We start from the raw sequence: 19290 nt of genomic DNA, 5'->3' as shown, positions 1-19290 counted from the left end.
AGACTTTCATGGAAACGCTTTGGTGAAGAAGTTGAACTTGATAGATAAGAACTTTGAACTTCTCACATTGGCTAAATACATAGATTACCCCAAGAACTATGATCCAATTCATATCCACCCTCACCCACAAACATGAACATCCCTCTTTTTGAGCATTTTGAGTTGCAAATTGAGAAAGCTCACTTGCACTTGTGGGAGAAGCTACCTTTAAAAAACAGGATAAAACAGGACAAACTTAAGCAGGAAAACATTAATTAAAAAAAATGCACCACAGACACTGCATCACTAAGAAAGCCAGTAACTTTACTGAATTGTCTGCAAAATACAAATTATACCTTATTTCCATCGGAGAAACTTTGGAAAATTCCCCACTTTTATTCACTACAGACAGCTGAATTAAGTCCCTTGAGATACAGAGATGTGGTTTAACTTAGTTATAACATCTTGTCATCTAGTGGCGACAAAGTCCAGCTTATGCCGCTGTGAGCCTCTATTTGAATATTTGTTGCAAATGCTTGTATGCCCTCATTTACAAGCTATTTTAATTACTGTCATTTAATGGAAACAAGTCCCCAGAAAAAGAAGGAAAATGATACAGCAAACCATCTGAAGCAATCCAAGTCCTATGCCTACAGTGACCCAGGTCTACTTTGCTCTGAGAGAACACTGGTACTGCATTCAAACCACAACAAAATCTGTCACTTAGCTGACCTCTCTGAATTAAAATGAGGTATGAATCAATTTGAGGTATGAATAGGGAAGGCAAATGCAATACCCGATTATGAAAATAACCAAAATGGACAAATTTAATGTAGAAGATATGTGGCTTGGATTGCTCCACATCTTTGGTTAAAACATATTTAAGAAAAGCCTTTAATTACATCTGTAGTCTGAAGCATTCTAACAGACACCAGTATTCCATCAATCTTCAAAAGATCTGTAGTGGCAAGAAATTCACGCCATAAAAGCGATGACATCACAGCAGATGGCACAGACGGGAACAGATGAAGTATGCCATGCTTAAGCAGCAGCCTTTATTGAGGGTTCGAGTGGCTGCTTCTTCTTAAAAGAATTTTTTTTAAAGAAAGAAATACAAGCATTACTCTCTGGAAAAACAAACAAAAGAATAAAGGGAGCAAAAAATGCTATCTCTAAGTTAAAAGACAAGTGTGTAAGAAAAACAAATACATAAAATTGTGAGAGGGCAGATATTCTTTTAAAAAGTGTATTTGAATTTTTTAAAAATTCTCACTTTAGGTAATCTTAAAGTGATCTGAGGATGATAGGCATTTTCATATTCATCACTACAAAATGCTAAATTCCACCTTTGGGAAAAAATAAGCCATTTTACTAAAAAACACAATTTTAAAAAAGGTTGAAATGAACAGCCTTCCACGCACCAATGCATACAATATACAGTTGTGCAGCTTGCGTGTATTGCATCAGTGTTACCAGTATTTAAGCTTAATATTACCAAAAAACCTTTTAAAATAGGATTAGGTATAACAACACTTGTAGCTGTGTAAAATGCCACTTACGGTTCTTTGACTTGCAATGAAGAATGTTGCCTAAAATGTTACTCTAGGATGGGCTATGTAAAATACTACTCCCTCAGGGCTCTGCCCTAAACTCCTAATACAAAGGATTTACTGTGATAAAAACCCAAACCACACTAGCTTTGCAAATACAATAAATGGTAAATTACAGATAAGGTATAAGGGTAAAGATAGACAGTAATTGTTTACAGAAAGTGACTCATCACAATCAAAATTGTGCTTCTTCTCATTAAATCATTTTTAAAAATTCTCAGATTATCCCTTCGCTATCTTGCCACCACTTTATGTGAATTCAGTAGTGGGAACAAGAGATGACTGGCATCCATTTTCAAGTGACTCTGTTCTTTCCATGTTCTTATAAAACTATTGTCAGAATTGCTATAAATAGCCAAGGCTTCTGCTGGTACTTCAGCATTAGAAATTCACTTTTTTCTTTGTTGCTGAGGCAAATTGCAGGTAAAAAATTAATATGGCTATTTTTTCATATTTTCACATAATGACCCTTTCCCACCCACTGATAATTTCCTACTGATATTGATAAAGTGTTTTGCAATGACAAAGAACATTTGTGATAAGTTTGCATATTTTATACACATCAAGTTATAAGGATGCATTATAAGGATGGGATCAAGTTGATGGTGAGAAAAATGATTTTCTTAGTTTTCTTCCCCTATGTGTGAATGTGTGTGTGCATATTTTCAGGGATGATTTTCTATTTTTCCTTTGCATAAATGTTTTTCTTTCATGTTTCATGGATACCTTGAGTAGTGGGTTATATGAAATGATTAATAGATTTTTTGTTTGTTTTTAGTATATAAAACGTTAGTACAAGGCAGGTTAGTATCCTATCTGGATACCACCAAAGGTGCATTGTGGTCTAATTGTAGATTTCAGATTAAGTTAAGAAAAATATAGCCTAGTTTAGTAAGGTCTCTTGGCTTTTGCCACCCAGCGGCAGCCTTTTTCAATGAGAAACACATAGCAACTGTGCAAGTAAAAGAAAAAAATAAAAGGGTAAGAAACGTCCTGCGCGTGATCTAGCAGTGTCGATCTTACTGCCTGCATCTTCTTTGCTGTGTACGTCAATGCATATGATTGGAGATGAATCGACAGATCTTCACATTCCAAGAGAAGGAAAATCATTCCTGGACGGAAATCTCTTTTAAACAACAAATATGAACTTTTTTATGGCACTCACTTTTTAAAGGGTCTGAAAATTAATCCCTTATGGACGAATATTAGACAAGTGTCATCATTATTTCTTGAAAAATTTTAAAAAGGGACATAGAGAGGTTCTTTAATGGGATTTCTTGAAATGGCTATTAAATCTCTTTATTGAAGAAAAAATAGATGACATACATGCTTTATGCAGAAGTGACATTTGGGGGTCCTGACACACTGGGGTTGTTCAACAGTCCTACATCGCTGACAAGGTCGAGGGTCAGTTAAAATAATTAAAAATGGATGATGAAGCAACTATCCCTTTACCTGCTTCCTTCTTGTCTAGCACCCAATCTTTCACATTTTTCTTCTGTGGGAATTTACAACTTATACACCAAGAAAACTTCATATCACTTGTTTCTAGGGCCATATTTGCAGGACATGGGTCCCAATACAGCTTCTCTATCATGGGCATATTTCTAAAAAAGCATATGAAATTGTGGGTTGAAAATCAATCTGATAATTTAGGATACAGACAAGTTATAGTATACACTTACTGAATTCCAAGTTGCATGGTGAATGGTGAGATCAGATAGGGGCCCGGCGTTTGGTAAAAATTCAAAAATAAAAAGGACAAAATAAACTAATTAGTGTATACAATGGATGTCAGTTGACCCAATAAATTGCTAGTATATTAAAAACAATTTAGGGTGTTGCAATGTGATATGTTCTAATCCCACAGGTTATCCTTTTGACAGCTGACCTTGAACTTATAAAATGTATGCAGAGTAAAAGAAAACAGAAAGAAAATAGTTACTCAAATGTGCAACTGCACAAATATCCCCCCTCCCACTATTAAGATAACAAAACTTCTGCTATTACCATAATATTATATATATTAGAAAGCTATACACAAGCATGTTAATTTCACAGATTTTTTAAAAGATTCTTAATATTTTATATAATTAGAAATACACATTTCAAAAACAAAACTTCTACAAAGAGAAAACAGTTATCTTGGTTAGCAAAGCATGGAGTTCTTCATGGCTTAGGGTAGTGCTTTCTATACAAAAAGTCCTTTTTGGTTTTTACAGGACTGTTTAAAATATTAGCGAAGCTATCAAGGGGAAAAAACACATTTTGGCTTAAGTAAACTACAAAAAGCCACAAATGCTTTGCAAACTCTGTCTTACCTTTTATATGAAAATAAGCAAAATGTAATGTACATATTTTTATACTTTTATTTAATAAGAGATGCAGACCCATATTTCTTTATTTATTTAATTAAATACGTTAGCCCTCAAACTCCACATATTTTTTTTTAAATAGGTATGGTCCTCTTTTAATGGTCATTGATCCTTTTTACTGAGTGCCATACGCCAATGATATGTGTGCAGGTTTGTGAGCGTTCTCAGGATGTTAGGTGACTTTAACCAATGGCCACCCTTTGCCGGGTCTGTCCAAAACATCTATACATTTTTCTATATGTTGCATAACAGCTGCTCTCTCTTTCAGTAAAGATCTGCCGCTTTTGGCAAATGTTTCCTTTTGTCTATTTACATGTAAATAACGTTGAACCTGCAACATGACACTATCTATTGTAACATACATTTTGCAAAGGAGCACAACAGTGAAAAGAAGTTAGCCTTAAAATCTATTTTGTACAAGTGTTCTGTTGTACAACTCAAGTCCTAAGCTTATCTCAGCATTTCTGTTTATCTTTATACTGTATCACTGAGGCAATTTAAAAGTACTTTTACAAAACAGAGTACCTGACTTTTTTTTCCACACACAGCACATATAATGCATATCGACCCCCCTTCCCCATTAAGGTATAGCACGCACACACACTGCAAGAAAAAAAAAACTATTAAGTAATAATCTGATCATGTTGCCCATCCTTCAGAGAGTCGCATGCGCTTGACGGAGGGACTTTCCCTTTCGTCCGGCGAAGGTCTGGTGAGTCCAATGGGGGAGTGGAATTCGTTCCGGTGATCCTCTCGGTCGCTCCCGTCATAGGAACTGCTACAGCTGCTCAAGCTGTCAACAGGAGATCTCCCCGCCTCGTGGCGCGTGTGTTGTGGGTATCTCGAAGGGGTGGTGGTACGGTCTCTAGGAGGAGAAACAGGTTCTGACTTGATGTTGAGGCTTTGAGTAGAAGGCAGGGAGAGATTTGAACTCTGAGATAAATGAGTGCTAGTGCAAGCTCTGTAGGAGGAAAGGAAACCCAGTTACAGATGGAGGAGGCCTGGAGCCCCCAGGAACTCACAATTACATAAAACATCAGCTTAAAGACTCGCATAGACACCAGAGTATGCCCAGAGGGAGGACAAGGTGCTTAGAAGCACAGAGAGGCATTGCCTTCTCAGAGCAATTTAGGATACCTCTGTTGATTTGCTGGGCAGCAATCGCACAGTATTTAACTGGCCCAGGCTCAGGAATCACACCTCTGGTCTGATAGGCTTCCTAAATGTACAGGTACCAGCTTGAAAAGGTTTAACCAGACATGCTGGAAAAAGCATTTTTTGTGTCTGTGGAATTTCTCCCTAGACTAGTTCCAAAACTGAATTTAAGATTTAAGATCCAGTGTTAAGCTTTTGAATCAGACTTTCTTGATTTACTAATGCCAGTGTTTGAGAATTATTATAAAGACCTTATTATGGGCATAAATGTTTCTCTCAATTTAATAAGCACTTACACACTAAGTTGCATCATCTTCTAAGAAAGTAAAAAAAAGAGTTCGAATTTCAAGTGAATAGAATCCATAAAGGCTACCTATAACCATACTTAGTGAAAGCTTGAAGAAGGGAAAGAAGGGGAAGGGGGAAGAAGTTGAAAATTATCTGCAGAAATTTTAAGTATTGGCTTCAAAACACTTAGACATCCTGCCTCACTGAAACGTCATCCTTTCTCAGCTACACAGGATGAAAATGCTGTTTATTTTCCATGGTTAACCTCAACTTTCCTAATGCTAGTCTCACTCTGCTAGGGTACTTAGGGCGCCACTCCACTTATGCATAATGGGCATTTATTGGTGATTTGCCCAAGAAAAGTTTGTTGTAAAGAAAGATCTAGTGTAATTTTATTGTCTTTATAACCCTTTGCCCTTATTCGTTCCAGGAGAGCATAACTTGCTCTTATTCCAAAATGTGGGAGAATTCAGATACTTGCAATTCTGGAGGCAAAAGCTTTAAACCCTGAGGATAGATTAGCAATCTCAATGACTTCCATCAGGATAAATGATAGTAGCATCGCTGATATAAATTTTAAGAGCATTGCACTGCTCTTATATTCTGATGGTGCTGACATCCACAGCTAGAGTCAGCATTACCTGCCCTTATTGTCCAGAGAATACAGAAATCTCTTTTAGTGAGGAAGAGTCACAGCAAAGAATAATCTGTAGACACGCCCATTTTAAACAAAGGAAAGCAAGCCTACCTACCCCTGTATGTGATTGTGTTACCTTCCAATGGAGAGGAATGGATGGCATTAAAATGTCATTATGAGCCATGAGAAAAATGGACATATATTTCAAAGCAAAAGTGGAGTTACTTGGGGCTGGCTTTTTGAAAGATGCAGTTCAAGCCCAAGTTGTATAAAGATACAAAATTAGTCAGAAATGAGTTTATCTTTGAGTGATGTTTTATACAAAAGCACCACCTACTGGCAAAGAATTACTTTCCTTCTCATTAGTAGATGAGATAATGTTGAAAATGACATAAAGGGTAATTATTTGTTTCCCTAGTGAACCTTTCTTTCTCTGGTTTTTATGATCTTATAATCAAAGCAGTTTTAGCATTTATATCAAGATACCTTAGTGAGTGTATGTAATTTTCAATCACCTGTTTATTTTATGGACTACATACTAATTTTCTAAGAGTTTTAACTAAGTAAAGTTTAAGTCAATGAGATATTAAAATGGGGAGGGGACCTGTATTTCAAAAGGTTCCATAGTGGTAGGCTATTTTATCTTGTGTCCACATTACTTAATAATTCATTTTGATGTCAGAGGAAATCAACTTTTGATTTCTGGAAGAAAGAATTTTCCTGGCTCTGGATAAGAAAGACCATTTCACTAACATTTAATGAAATGCCTCTACTATGAGTCACACACTGTTTGATAATGAATGTCAATTAGGAGTCTGAAAATAAAGTGGCATATCAATAAATAGTTTCATCTGCCCTTTGACATTTAGATTGTGTTCATAAGCTGGGGGATGGGAAACAGGAAGAAATATTTGGTGATTTGGACCAGTAAAAGCAGTTAATCTGGATAAAGCAAGCAAAAAGTAATATAATCATAAAGCTATTTCTTTTTTTAAGATTTTTTATTTATTTATTTTTACAGAGGGGAAAGGAAGGAGAAAGAGAGGGAGAAAACATCAATGTGTGGTTGCCTCTTGAACACTCCCTACTGGGGACCTGGCACACAACCTAGGCATGTACCTTGACTAGGAATCGAACCAGTGACCCTTTGGTTCACAGGCTGGCACTCAAACCACTGAGCCACACCAGCCAGGGCAAAAGCTATTTCTTTAATACAGTATTTGGAAGCTGCATTATCTCCCAATGTCAACTGGCTTGTACAGGTTTTGCTGTATTTCTTCCCCATAAAAGACAAAACACTTAATGTTACCCCTTCCTATGAAAAGATAGGCGAATTCCTAAGTTTATCTTTTGGTGGCATTTCATTTTACACTGAAAACATATATGAAGCATTTTGAGTAGTTCTGGGGACTCTAAATGCATAGTGATGACATATAAGTAGTATCTGAGATTCAGCTTCATTATACTGTGGGAGAGGATTCAAAATAGAATGAAATTTAATTGTCTAGCCTCTGTTATCAAGGAAGTAGTTTCTTAAAAAAAAAGAAGCAGTAACAATCACTTAGCTGTATACATGCTGGGTTCAAATATAAGCAGATTAGGTTACTTGTTTCTTGAAAACAAAATTTGTATAGACACGGATAATTGTGAAATGCTTCCTATGAGTAGGTGATAAAGAGGTGGGTGGGGAGGACAGAAGCCAGACATGCAAGGTGCCCCTATCAAGTCCTCTGTAAGTTTTCACCAACTACAGATGCCTTCCAACCAGGGGACACCTACCCTTCTCCATAATTGTTCAAAAATGAAATGTGACTGGAGAGTTTTATTCAAATTTCGTAATGCCTCCACCTGGAAATTAGGCTATCAGACTATATCTAACTTAACCTTTTAAAAGTCTTCTATACTCAAAGTTACCTCCTTTTAGTATGTACTGAACACCCACATCAACAAAGATAATGTATAGAAGTGCTTCCAGAAAACAGGCTGCCCTTGTTGTAGGTGATGGGAGAAAGACACCTACAAATTTGAGGGTCTCTTTCTCAAATCTAAGTATTCAAATGACTTTCACTAACCTTTGATGGCAAGGTCCTTCTGCCAGTTGTCTCTGCTTCCTACATCAAATCAGGTTTTTTTTTTTCTTTAAAGATTTTATTTACTTTTAGAGAGATGGGAAGGGAAGGAAAGAGGGAGAGAAACCTCAATGTGTGAGAGAAACATCACTGATTGGTTGCCTCTTGCACACCCCCAACTGGGGACCTGGCCCACAGCCCAGGCATGTGCCCTGACTGGAAATCGAACCAGAGGCCTTTCAGTTCACAGGCTGGTGCTCAACCCACTGAGCCACACCAGTGAAGGCTCAAATCAGTTTATGACATTTGACTAATTTGCTTACATAAGATCAGATACCAGATAGTGTTAAAAGTATAACTTTGAAGAGTTAAAATATTTCCATAAACAAAATACAAACAGATCTTTTGTACTTTATAATTTTGAGAAAAATTGTGGTGACCATCTTGGGCTGCTGGGAGTACCTACTTCCAAGAGACTGAAATGTGTTTCACTCTGTTGTGAACACTGCGTTCACTGTGGTGAGCCCACCACACACATGTATGAGACCACTTTAGCCAGGGAAAAAAATCAATTGTTACAATTAATTTATACTGTATGAAACTAAATCAGCTCAGAAAATCCATTTTTATATAAATATTACAATTTGGGATTACAGAAACATTTAACATTCAATTGTGTGAGCATGGGCTAGTCCATTTGAAGGACCCTCCTCTTGAAAAGCTACCCTGGGTGTGCGTGCGTGTGTGTGTGTGTGTGTGTGTGTGTGTGTGTGAGAGAGAGAGAGAGAGAGAGAGAGAGAGAGAGAGAGAGAGAGAGAGAGAGAGAGAAGCCTGGGGTTGGGGGTGAGGAGGAAGGACCGAAGAGAAGGAATAGTAAATAGGTAGGTGGGCCAAAATTAGAAGGACTGGACGTGTACCCCATCCTATCCGAGGGATAAGGGAAGTGATTAAGTGCAGTAAAAAACTTCTAGACCAAATTCAGACTCAAATTATGCACCATGAGAACTGGTGTTGAAACAAATCAGAACTAAACAAAATGCTTCATGATTGTCTGTTGCAATGCAGTTCCTCTCTAGTTGGAACCCTCCCCTTTCTCATTTACCGAAACCTCTATTAAGAGCAGCAGAGATTTAAATGTCCTAAAAACACTGTGATGCTGATCAATATTTAATATTTTTCTAAAGTTAACAGTTTTTCAAGAAAGCAGAGCAACAATGTCATGCGAATTTATTTTATTGTTTACACAAAAGCTGAGCTTTCTGACAATAGGCATCAGTGAGCAGGGTGCGCGTAAGCAAACGGTGGATGGGTGAGGACCCCATTGCCAGAACACTTCGCTCTGTGGCAGGAGTCTACTGAAAGCTGCTGGGCCTCGGAGGGGTGGGAAGGATGCAGCTGTGACAACAGCCAGTGATTTTTATTCTGCTCAGTTGTGTTACGCTCATTACCACCTTAGAAACAGAGACGGGGAGCTAGTTAACTACTCTAACCAGATGGCTCAGCGGAAGAGTAAAAGTGAGGTAGGCATACAGAATGTTTCCAAAATATAAAAACTTGTTTTCTTTAAATATTTTATATCCTCCTACTATTCTCTTTTGAAGGTTAATTGCAGTTTTAGAATTATTAATGAAACAAAGTATGGTCTTTGATTTGTGTTTTAAACTTTAAAATAAAAACTATTCATTTTATAAGGGGTGTGAATGTGACTTCAAAGCCTTTAAAAGGTTTGAACATTTCTATAGTTTAATGACAGGAGTCATTTCTGTGATAAAGGCATTATCTCAAAACTACCACGAGGGGGCAGAAATACACATCTTCTGACCAGAAAAACAAAAAAATTATTTTTATACCCAAATTTAGATAATTAGTATATGGATACACATATACATATATGTGTATGTTAATGAATACAATATCTATAAATATATACTTTGGGTTAATTAAAAATACATGAAATCTGTATATCAATGAAACAATTGATCCTATGAGTATTACTGTAATATTAGCATGAACTATGTGGTTTATGCTAAGTGAGGATTTTCCAGTATCTCAAAAAAAATTCAAGAACTTATAACAAAAAACGTTGTCTTATGTCCCACATGGGCTATACAAAAACTTAACTAAAGAAAAATATGTTATTGATAGAAGTGGAAATGAATATAGTCTAAAACAATAGGGAAATAATTTACGTCCTTAGCACAGAGCTCCCTCTCCTCTTAAAGAATATGTAATATTTAAGCTGCTTGAAAACTATCGATCTGATAATGACTTTCAGATTTTGATAAGGTAGAATTTTATATCCTGTAATGGGACATGAGAGCACAAGAGAGATTGCCATTTGTCATTTAAAAATGCGTTCTAAAAGCGTATGCTAACAGAAATGACATTGCTTACCCCAGCTGACTGAGGGCGGATGGCGGCATGTTATGTAGGTGCTGCTGTTGCCAGCCAGTGACTGAGCCCAGGTGCAGGGCGCTGGCGGTGTTGAACCCGGAAAGAGACGACAGGTCGGCGCTGCTCAGAGAGTACTCTGGATCACACACAAAATGGTAAGGGAAAACACTTAATCTGGAAATTGTCAAATGATGGACAGGATAAAGCTTTTCAATTTTAAAAACATTCTATTTATATTATTTAATAATTGTTACAATTTTTTTAACTTTTGGGGTGGGGGAAGAGACAGAAACACATCAGGGACAGTTTTAATTTAAAAGAGATATACTATGTACCAAAAAATAAGCATTTCATGAAAGCTTCAAAGGAACACAACATGCAATTCTAGTTCATTAGAACTCCAATGTGGTATTACAGTTTATACATATTTGATGATTTAGAAATGTTTTTTTAAACAATCCCAAGGAAATGAGCTATCTAGTACATCAAAGAAATAAGTGCTCATTTTCCTTGAAATTGTTCTTCTCTATTGAAGCCAGCTTGGGTTAGTAAAACTTTCAGTCCCTTGAAAATGTAATATTCACTCTGCCTGACAGGTAATCATATAGTGCTCTGAACACCACAGGTACTAAATAAAGCCTAACAGACTAAAAGGTAGTATCTTTTTCATCTTGCTTTTTAATAAAAAAGTATTTAATGTACTATTTGAATGTGGTAAAACTACTTACCGGTACCATATGTTGTTGAAATGGCTGATGGATATCCTCCCATCCCTTGTCCTGGTAAAGTAGGAGTTGCTACAGAAACCACTGGGGTAGCCAATGACTGAGCAGACTGGGAGTTATTTATTCTTTGATTCTTTTAAAGTAAATAAAAAGACATTATTGGTGAAATTTTTAAAAAGTTAAAAATATTAGATTTCAGTATTGATTTTGCACATAAAGATATAATTTGGTACAAATCTCATGAAGTTAATCATTTAACATGTGTCTCTATGAACTCTGCCAACCCTATCATTTACAATCTTTCAAGAGACCAGTTGTTACCATAGTAACCCATTACATCAGTATCTCCTAGGCAACTGAACTAGTAACAAGTACCATTGCTTTATTATGGGTAAAAACAGACTATGTTGAAAACTGATGAAATATGTATACTGTACTTCTATTGTTTCAGTTTTTATTCAAATGTAAATTTAAAAAAAATTAAAATCAACCACGGTGGTTTTATCCTCAGTTCTACATACAGCAGAGCAGACTGGTAGAGTTTCATGCCATATTCTGACCAGAAGGTGGTGCTCTGTCCACTTTTTTCAGATTCTTCTAAACTTCCCTCAAACTAGATGGCAAAGCAGTTAACAAGTATATTTAACTCCTTACAGCAAGGAAATTTAAGATTCACATAAATTTAAAGATCATGAGAAAAATTTTTTAGAAAAAGAAGTATCTTCGCGGTTTTAAATAACTAAGAAATTTTTTTTGGTGCTAGAATTTTGCTATAAATTAAGCCCTAAAATAAATTGAAAACATGCCCTTCATTTGCAGAGGCTGACACAGAAAAATAATCTGAACTTGAAATTAATGATATTCAAATATAATCAATGTTGACACACTATGATAATTTCCAAAATCCTCCCATTTTGCTAGAGCTTCCACTCCACCTGAGAGTCCGTTCCCGCGCCATTTAGGGAAGCACTCTCACCACTTACCAAAAGCAGGTCGACATCCTCAGACTGAAAGCATGGGGAAGGAGTTTATAAATTAGTGTCTGTAACTATTTATAATTGGGCAAAATCTTTTCAACCTGAGGAAAAGCATCTTCTGATAGACACAACAGTTTAAACGCTTTAAAACCCAGACTCTAAAGATAACCTCTTACAAAGACATTCTTTGTTTCCCTTAATGAGCTGTTTGTCTCGAATGTGAAGACAATCTATCCAGGTTTCAGCATAGGTCAGTGTCTCAACATTCATTATTTCACCGTCACATTTTGGGGAAAAAAAGATTGTCCTTTAAAACCCCACTTGCTCCAGGAGGGGAAACTGCACCTGGCTGCCAGTGAGAGCCCTGGCAGACCACTCACAGAGTCCCTGGGAAAGCAGCAGTTTTACAGGACTTGGAGTAAATGTGCGGATGGAGACAGCCTGCCATGCGTGGCCCACACTGCTTGGCTATGGCCCTGTGGGAGGTTTTATTTATTAGACCCAGTCTTTTCCTAAGGGAACATTGCATATTATGTGATTTTTTTTTGGTTTATATTCAAAATTAATCTGCACTGTGCCATAATAAACTAATCAGCTTGCAGGACTGTTTTACCCTGAAGCTTGCCGCAGAGCACAGAAAGAAAAAAAATGTTTGCAGAATGATCTAAATTTGTCTACTGAATCTTGATTTTTAAATATTCTCATTCGTAAGCAAAGCTCATTTGGAGAACATTGATGTCAGTCTCTTTGTTGCTGAATTTAATCCCACAATATTATCTTCACCTTAGACCTGCAGACACAGGAAAAAGAAAAATGGGAGGCTGGGGATATTCTTATATTTCTGTTTCTCATTTACTTATTTATTCTTACAAGTGCCACAACTTTCTTTTGATTTTATAAAATATAACCTTTGTTTTCAAAATGCCTAGGATTTTGAAACAATTTGCTTCTGAGAGGTAACTATCTGCATGAAGCACGCAGAGGGAAAGAGGGAAGATGGAGTGACGCCATGCACAGGTGTGTGATGTATTAGACACTACTGCTACAATATACCCAAGACTGTAGTGTATTAAATTTTATTCCTGCAATATACCTAAGGAAAGAATAGTTGGTTAACAGGAGAAAGTTCATTTATAAATTATAGAAAAGGTTTTTTCATTGCCAGCACTTTGAGGACACAAATAGTTCAATATTTAAAAAATATGTTATGAAATAAAATACCTCATCCTGTGAGTTCGATTCTACTATTGGTCAAACCACATGTCCCATAAGCAGAACAATAGGTCGTTTTTTTCTAATTATAAATTAGATTCCTTAAAAGGAAATTTTTTTCATCCCAGAACACAGTCCTATAGTGGAGTTCACTGGGATGTTGGTTCTTTTTTTTAATATGGAAAAAGGAATGAGAACCAGTTACCAGAAATAATAGCCAAATACAAATAGGACTCCAGCAATACCATTGATGTGTTAATTTAACAGAAGCACTTAAATAATTCATAGAGTTAGACAAATACAAAACATCAAAAACATATACAAAACATTATCAACATTTATTTAAAATGTAGTTATTCATTACCACTGATGGCATCGTATTCTTGCTGCCTGGTGGAATAAGAACTCGGAGATCTGGTTTACGGTTATTCATCCCTAAATTCATGGGGGGAGGAGATTTTGCTTGCATATTCTTGTTCAAGTTACCAGGTGAGACCAGCAGACCTGGTGAGTTTCGGGGATTGCCATATCCATTCCCTGTTAACACAAAACAATGAAAGCACTCAAGGACAAATCTAGACTCAAATATGTTTCTAGAGCACAGACTACATGAGATTAGGAATAAATTGTAACAGCCTAAGACATATAATAACATACAATGAAAATCCACAGGATGACTGACTTAACCTCCATCTGAAGAATAACCCAATCAGTTATTTAATATTTCTCTGAAGAAGATTAAAACCTTTTCATGAGAAGAGAGCTAATATCTATCAACTTATTCAGAAATCAACATACACCCTTTTTGTCTATGAAAAAAATTGTGGAAGAAAGTCAGACAGTCATTCAAGGTCTAAGAAAAGCCCACAATTGGGCCTGCACTTTAATTGACTGGCTCGGTGGAGGCCTGGCTGGCATGACTCACTCTTTCAGTTCAATAGTTTGGGTTTTATTTTGTGTGTCTGTGTGTCCTGAAATGAAGAAAGGGCACAGCAGCAAGGCTGTAATTTCTAGGACATGTAGGAGGAATATCCTCTTACACAGCTGGCTGTTCTGTTCCCTTTTTCTTTGAGCAATTTCTCCCTATGGCTTTCTTCTGTCTCTTTTGCCCTCCTAGCCAAGTTCAGTGTACAAACCTGAAGGCTGGCTCTCCTGCTCACACAGAACTTCAAAAAGCAGGACTCCTTCTCAGGAGCTAAAAGGAGGGGATGATGCCTCCACTAAAATGGTGACTCACCAAGGCAGGGGAGCAGCCATCGAACACAAACACCGAAAGGATTTTCTTAGGTCTCTGATGTTTAGCTCCCTACTAACAGAAAATGGGTATCTGAAGGACTCCACTTCTCATCATTCAAAATATCCTTCCCCGTGACAGGAAGAGCTGGAGTTGGTACAACTTCAGCATAGGCAGAAAGTCATCTGCTGGCTTCCTCCACTGCCTCTGGCCAGAGAATAAGATAATCCAACTACCTGATTCCACAATCCTTTCTGGAAACTAGATGTTTGTTTTCTGCAGCTCTCTGAAGGAGACAGTCACACCTCCTTGTTATTGTCACCATTATCATTATCGTAATACACAAATATCTATTACCCCAGGACGAATGATACTGTGTGCTACTCAGTGGAGAAGCAAAGACTAGGCCCAAGTCTTCAAAGGCCCTGCAATTGCTCTGTGTTAATCTGGTACTGACACGTTTAAAACATACAAACTCAGACAAGGTCACCTAAGGTGAGGTGCCCCCAGAGTAATCCCGATTAAGTGTTACTGAGTTTTCCAGGATGAGAGTAATCAATAAAGATTCACACAAGAGGCAGGAACTGATGTGGGTCTTGTAAAAAGAGAAGTGATAGTAAAATACGCTGGGCTTGTGATTAGGTGCTGGGGAAGGGCTGAGGTGGGAATTTCCAGAGCAGTCAGGGACACACCTGGTTAGAAGGGAACCATGAAAAGAGAGGAATATGCTGGGGACTCTGAAGGTACGTAAAGGCTGGGCCGTGGAGACCTTGAATTCCGAGCTAACAGGTCTTGGGTTTAAATAGTGGAAATGCAGATCCATGAAGGTTGCAGAGCAAAGGGAACACAAGCCTGCAGGTGGACAGAAAGATGTATGGGCATTGGGCATTACTTAATGCCCATAATTAGGAAGGCCTGGCAGTGCAGACCAGTCTGGGAACTACTGTGATGGTCTGAGCTACAGGTGACGAAGAACTGGGAAGGCAAAGCACAAGTACATTTCAGGAAGTATTTATGGGAACATCTTTTGAATTAGAATACACACAAGGCACACTGCATGGAGCGAAGTTGTTCTTCAAATCCATTCATTTACCTGTCTCATTTTATGCATGAATAAACAAGCTGAATATATAACAAATAACTACAAGATTAAATCTGTCAATTAGATTATCATAAAAGGCTCACATTACTGGAGAAAACACCCCAAAATACAACAAACATAATACACCCCCAAACATGCCTTGAGTTCACAGTAGTTATTTAAAAGCTGTTGGTTGAATTTGAATATAAATTACTCTTCTATAATAAACTTGAAGAAATTAACTAAATTTTCTAAAGCTAGCTAAGTATGTCAAAAGCCAAAATTTTCTTCTATAGTTAATCTGGACAGCTTTCTGTGGCAAAAGTTATATGAAACAAATACATGTACCTTTTATGAACAGGAGAAGTACAAAGAATGTGTTCACAGAGAAACCCTTGATAAAATGGAATGCTGAGAGGAGTTTTATATTTAATGTGACTTGCTGAATCACTGCCGGGAATCTGTTGGGACTTCAGTAGTTTTAACTAATAGATTCCATTGGATACAAAGACAAAGAGCAAGCCCCGGCACAATCTGCACTGTGCTTTTCTGTCAGCTGAAGTCCACACTGACACACAGAATGCATATGCCACTTATCTATTAAGTCTGCGTGAGATCTGGTTTAAATAAACAATCAAATGGAAAATTAGCTGGGTAATTTCAAAAGAAGGGGGGGAAGTCAGTTACGCAGTGCAGTGAAGCTTGAACAGATCAGAAGAAACTAAAACCCCAGCTTGGTAGACGCCGATACTGGTTTGCATGGAGGAGTTATTTTGCTAAAAGGAAGTAAAACCGCTCCGTGAAATGTGTTGTCTTATGATAGGACAAGCACTCGGCCAGTGTGCGAAAATGGAAATGCTTCACGGAGGCTCTGAGAAAAGGTTGTGCTTTTTTTAAAAAAGAAAAAACAAAAAACATTTTCTACAGTAAACTCTGAGAAATCCCAAAGCCTATATTTTAAACAATAATTTGGGGCAGCAGTAGGGACAAAAACCCCAACTAAATACACATTTTAGTTTTTAATCCAATAAATGCCTCGTAATTAAGAACATTGATTTGAAAAGGATTCTGTTTTCCTCCTGGGATATTTCTTGTTATTTGGAAATTATGTCATTTTAGAAGATTACTCTTATTTTAAGGTGTTTACATATTGAATGTAAAATATTTTGAACCATGATGGCAGTTCTTAAATTTATATTTTTAGAGCATAAAGTTATTTTTAAGAACAAATAAATTCTGCCTTTTACTGGCAAATTCCTGCTCTTTTTAGCATATTGTGCCAGCTAGCATTTTGGAGCCGTATAATAACCATTTCTGTTTCCAGCCACCAAGTTGTTATTCTTCTGGCATAATATAGATTCAGGAATGCAAGACTGTGGATCCTAAACCAGTGATATAGAAACCTATCATTTCAAAATCAATGATGAATACATGCGTGTGGTTTGCTGCTAAGAAGAGCCTGCATTTAAACCAGCTCGGAAACCGCAGCCTCCTCCTCACTCAGAACACTGCGGCCCAGGTTGACGCTGTTGCCTTACCATAGGGTGAGTTTACCAAAGAGAACAGGCTCGTTCCAAGCCAGGGGTCAGGGAGGTGGAAAACACCACCTCTCAATAACCTTCTCATATACAGATTCCACCTTTCTTCACACTATGTTTTAAAAGGACCCTCTGCCTGAACAATTATCAATTTAGATGTGACCGTATGCAGATGTCACATTCCCGAACCACTTAAAAGCACAAAAATTATAAAGCATGAGTGAATGGATTTCCTGATTATAGATTATAAGAAAATGAAGAACGGACCAACTTGAGAGTAGGATTGTTTTATAGTTCATTTGATTAAAAATATTGTTTCATATAACAAAACAATTTAAGCATTCGCAATATAATTTATATGAAGGATATGAGAATCTACCTTTGCTGGTTACAAGTTTCTAAACACTCACATTAAACCTAGTGTAAATACACAGAACTTGAAATGTAGTGTTGGGAGAAAAAATTTTTTTTCTCTCCAGTTCACTTGAAAACACTTGCTGCTTTTTTTTCCTTTTTTTTATTGACTCCTATTTTAAGAAGTTGTAAATTCAAAGAACATATTCCTGGCTTAAGTTGTAGCGAGGAGGACATTTTGCCTTGTCTCACAGAGCTCAATTGAGCGTGTAGCTCTCTTTGAGCCCAAAGCTCTAAAATTTTCTCTTATTTGGATATTTAGACATTATGAATCTTTTCACTAGCTTTTTTCCCTTTTCTAGGACTTTTAATTACGAATACAAGCATATAAAATTAATAAGCACAAAACAGAAACTAGTCCTTATGGATCAAGGCTAATTTTTTTCATGGGCAAAATCTTTTTTTTCAGTCTCTCAAATTGTCATTTTGACTATTTCCTCTCCTCTTCCAATTCCAATCAGATACCAAATCTTGTTAATTAAAAAAAATGACTCTCTCCATCTCCAGTGCCACCATCTTGGTTGAGGCTTTCTTCACCGTTTGACCAGGTCTTCCAGTAATCCCCATGCGGGCCCCGGTCTGTAGTTAGGATGGGATTCAGGAAGGTTGTGAGCTCCTTAAGCCATATGTAAGGTATGCGCATATGTGTGATGACATCAAATCTAATGTACAGTCTCGACCCATGCTGGGGAGTCTTTTTACAGTTCTGCTCCCATCATGTTCTTCTTCAGATCATACTTAACACTATTGGGTCAGTGTTCTGTGTGGCTGTCAGGGCTGTGCAGTGTTCACCCACTCTGTCTGTCTGTCTGTCTGTCTGTCTGTCTGTCTATCTATCTATCTATCTATCTATCTATCTATCTATCTATCTATCCATCCATCCAACCACCCACCCATCCGTCCTAATTTCCAATGGCCACAGCCAAACACACAGTCTTCTGAAAATGTCTCAGTCTTTGTTCTAGCAGTTTCACAACCTGTGTCTATCTTCCTGTTTGATGCAAACTCATTTTTTTAGGGATCAGCTAATGTCCCAACTGTTTCATGATGCCTTTCAGACAATTTCAGTCTACCTTGAACTCACTGTCCTCTAAAATCCTGCTGCAGAGGCAGTGATACCATCTACAGCATTAGTTCTTTAAGTGTTTCAAATTCTCACAAAATGGATATACAAAATATGCTGAACAATTAAAATTATTCAGGAATGGCACAAAAAGTTGTTACTGAAGGAATGTGAGATGACCACTGAAAATGTACAGAGTAACACACTAATTCCAAACATCAAAGGACTCTCCTTTTCATGCTACTTGAAAAAAATTTTTTCTTTAGGTGTTACATACTGATCACCAAGTAACCAATCAGGCAAGCTGCTTATCAACCATATAATATCAAAGTCAGGAAATCATGCAAGTACCCACCTACTAAATTTGTTTATAGAAAGTTAATTAAAGCTTCTTTTCTACCTGTTAAAACTGTTAATCATTTCACAGCACATTCCTTTAGCTAACTGAAGCAGTAGAATAAAAAAGGTAGAAATTCTCTCTAATGAAAAAACTCTGAGACAATGGATTATTTCTTCTACAATGACAAGTATTTATTGCC

General features: G+C 37.1%; 1 protein-coding gene across 17 annotated transcripts in view; it reads right to left on the bottom strand.

The window, feature by feature from the left end:
- Nucleotides 1-286: 286 nt before the first annotated feature.
- Nucleotides 287-19290, bottom strand: part of MEF2C (myocyte enhancer factor 2C) — a 161730-nt gene continuing 142726 nt past the window's right edge. For 11 of the 17 annotated variants that reach the window (XM_045847774.1, XM_045847776.1, XM_045847771.1 and 8 more), the window contains 5 exons: nt 13786-13958; nt 12216-12239; nt 11236-11365; nt 10508-10643; nt 287-4925 (listed from right to left, as the gene is read on the bottom strand). In XM_045847774.1, coding sequence (XP_045703730.1) covers nt 4604-4925; nt 10508-10643; nt 11236-11365; nt 12216-12239; nt 13786-13958 — 785 coding nt within the window. In that variant the 3' untranslated portion in view covers nt 287-4603. The remainder of the gene's footprint in view (nt 4926-10507; nt 10644-11235; nt 11366-12215; nt 12240-13785; nt 13959-19290) is intronic. The other 6 variants (XM_045847788.1, XM_045847783.1, XM_045847784.1 and 3 more) reach the window with 3 other exon arrangements.

The sequence above is a fragment of the Phyllostomus hastatus genome, unplaced genomic scaffold, assembly GCF_019186645.2.
Source record: "Phyllostomus hastatus isolate PE091 unplaced genomic scaffold, TTU_PhHast_1.1 phas_contig_58, whole genome shotgun sequence".
In the NCBI taxonomy this organism is placed as follows: domain Eukaryota; kingdom Metazoa; phylum Chordata; class Mammalia; order Chiroptera; family Phyllostomidae; genus Phyllostomus; species Phyllostomus hastatus.
This window is presented reverse-complemented; position numbering and strand designations above follow the sequence as displayed.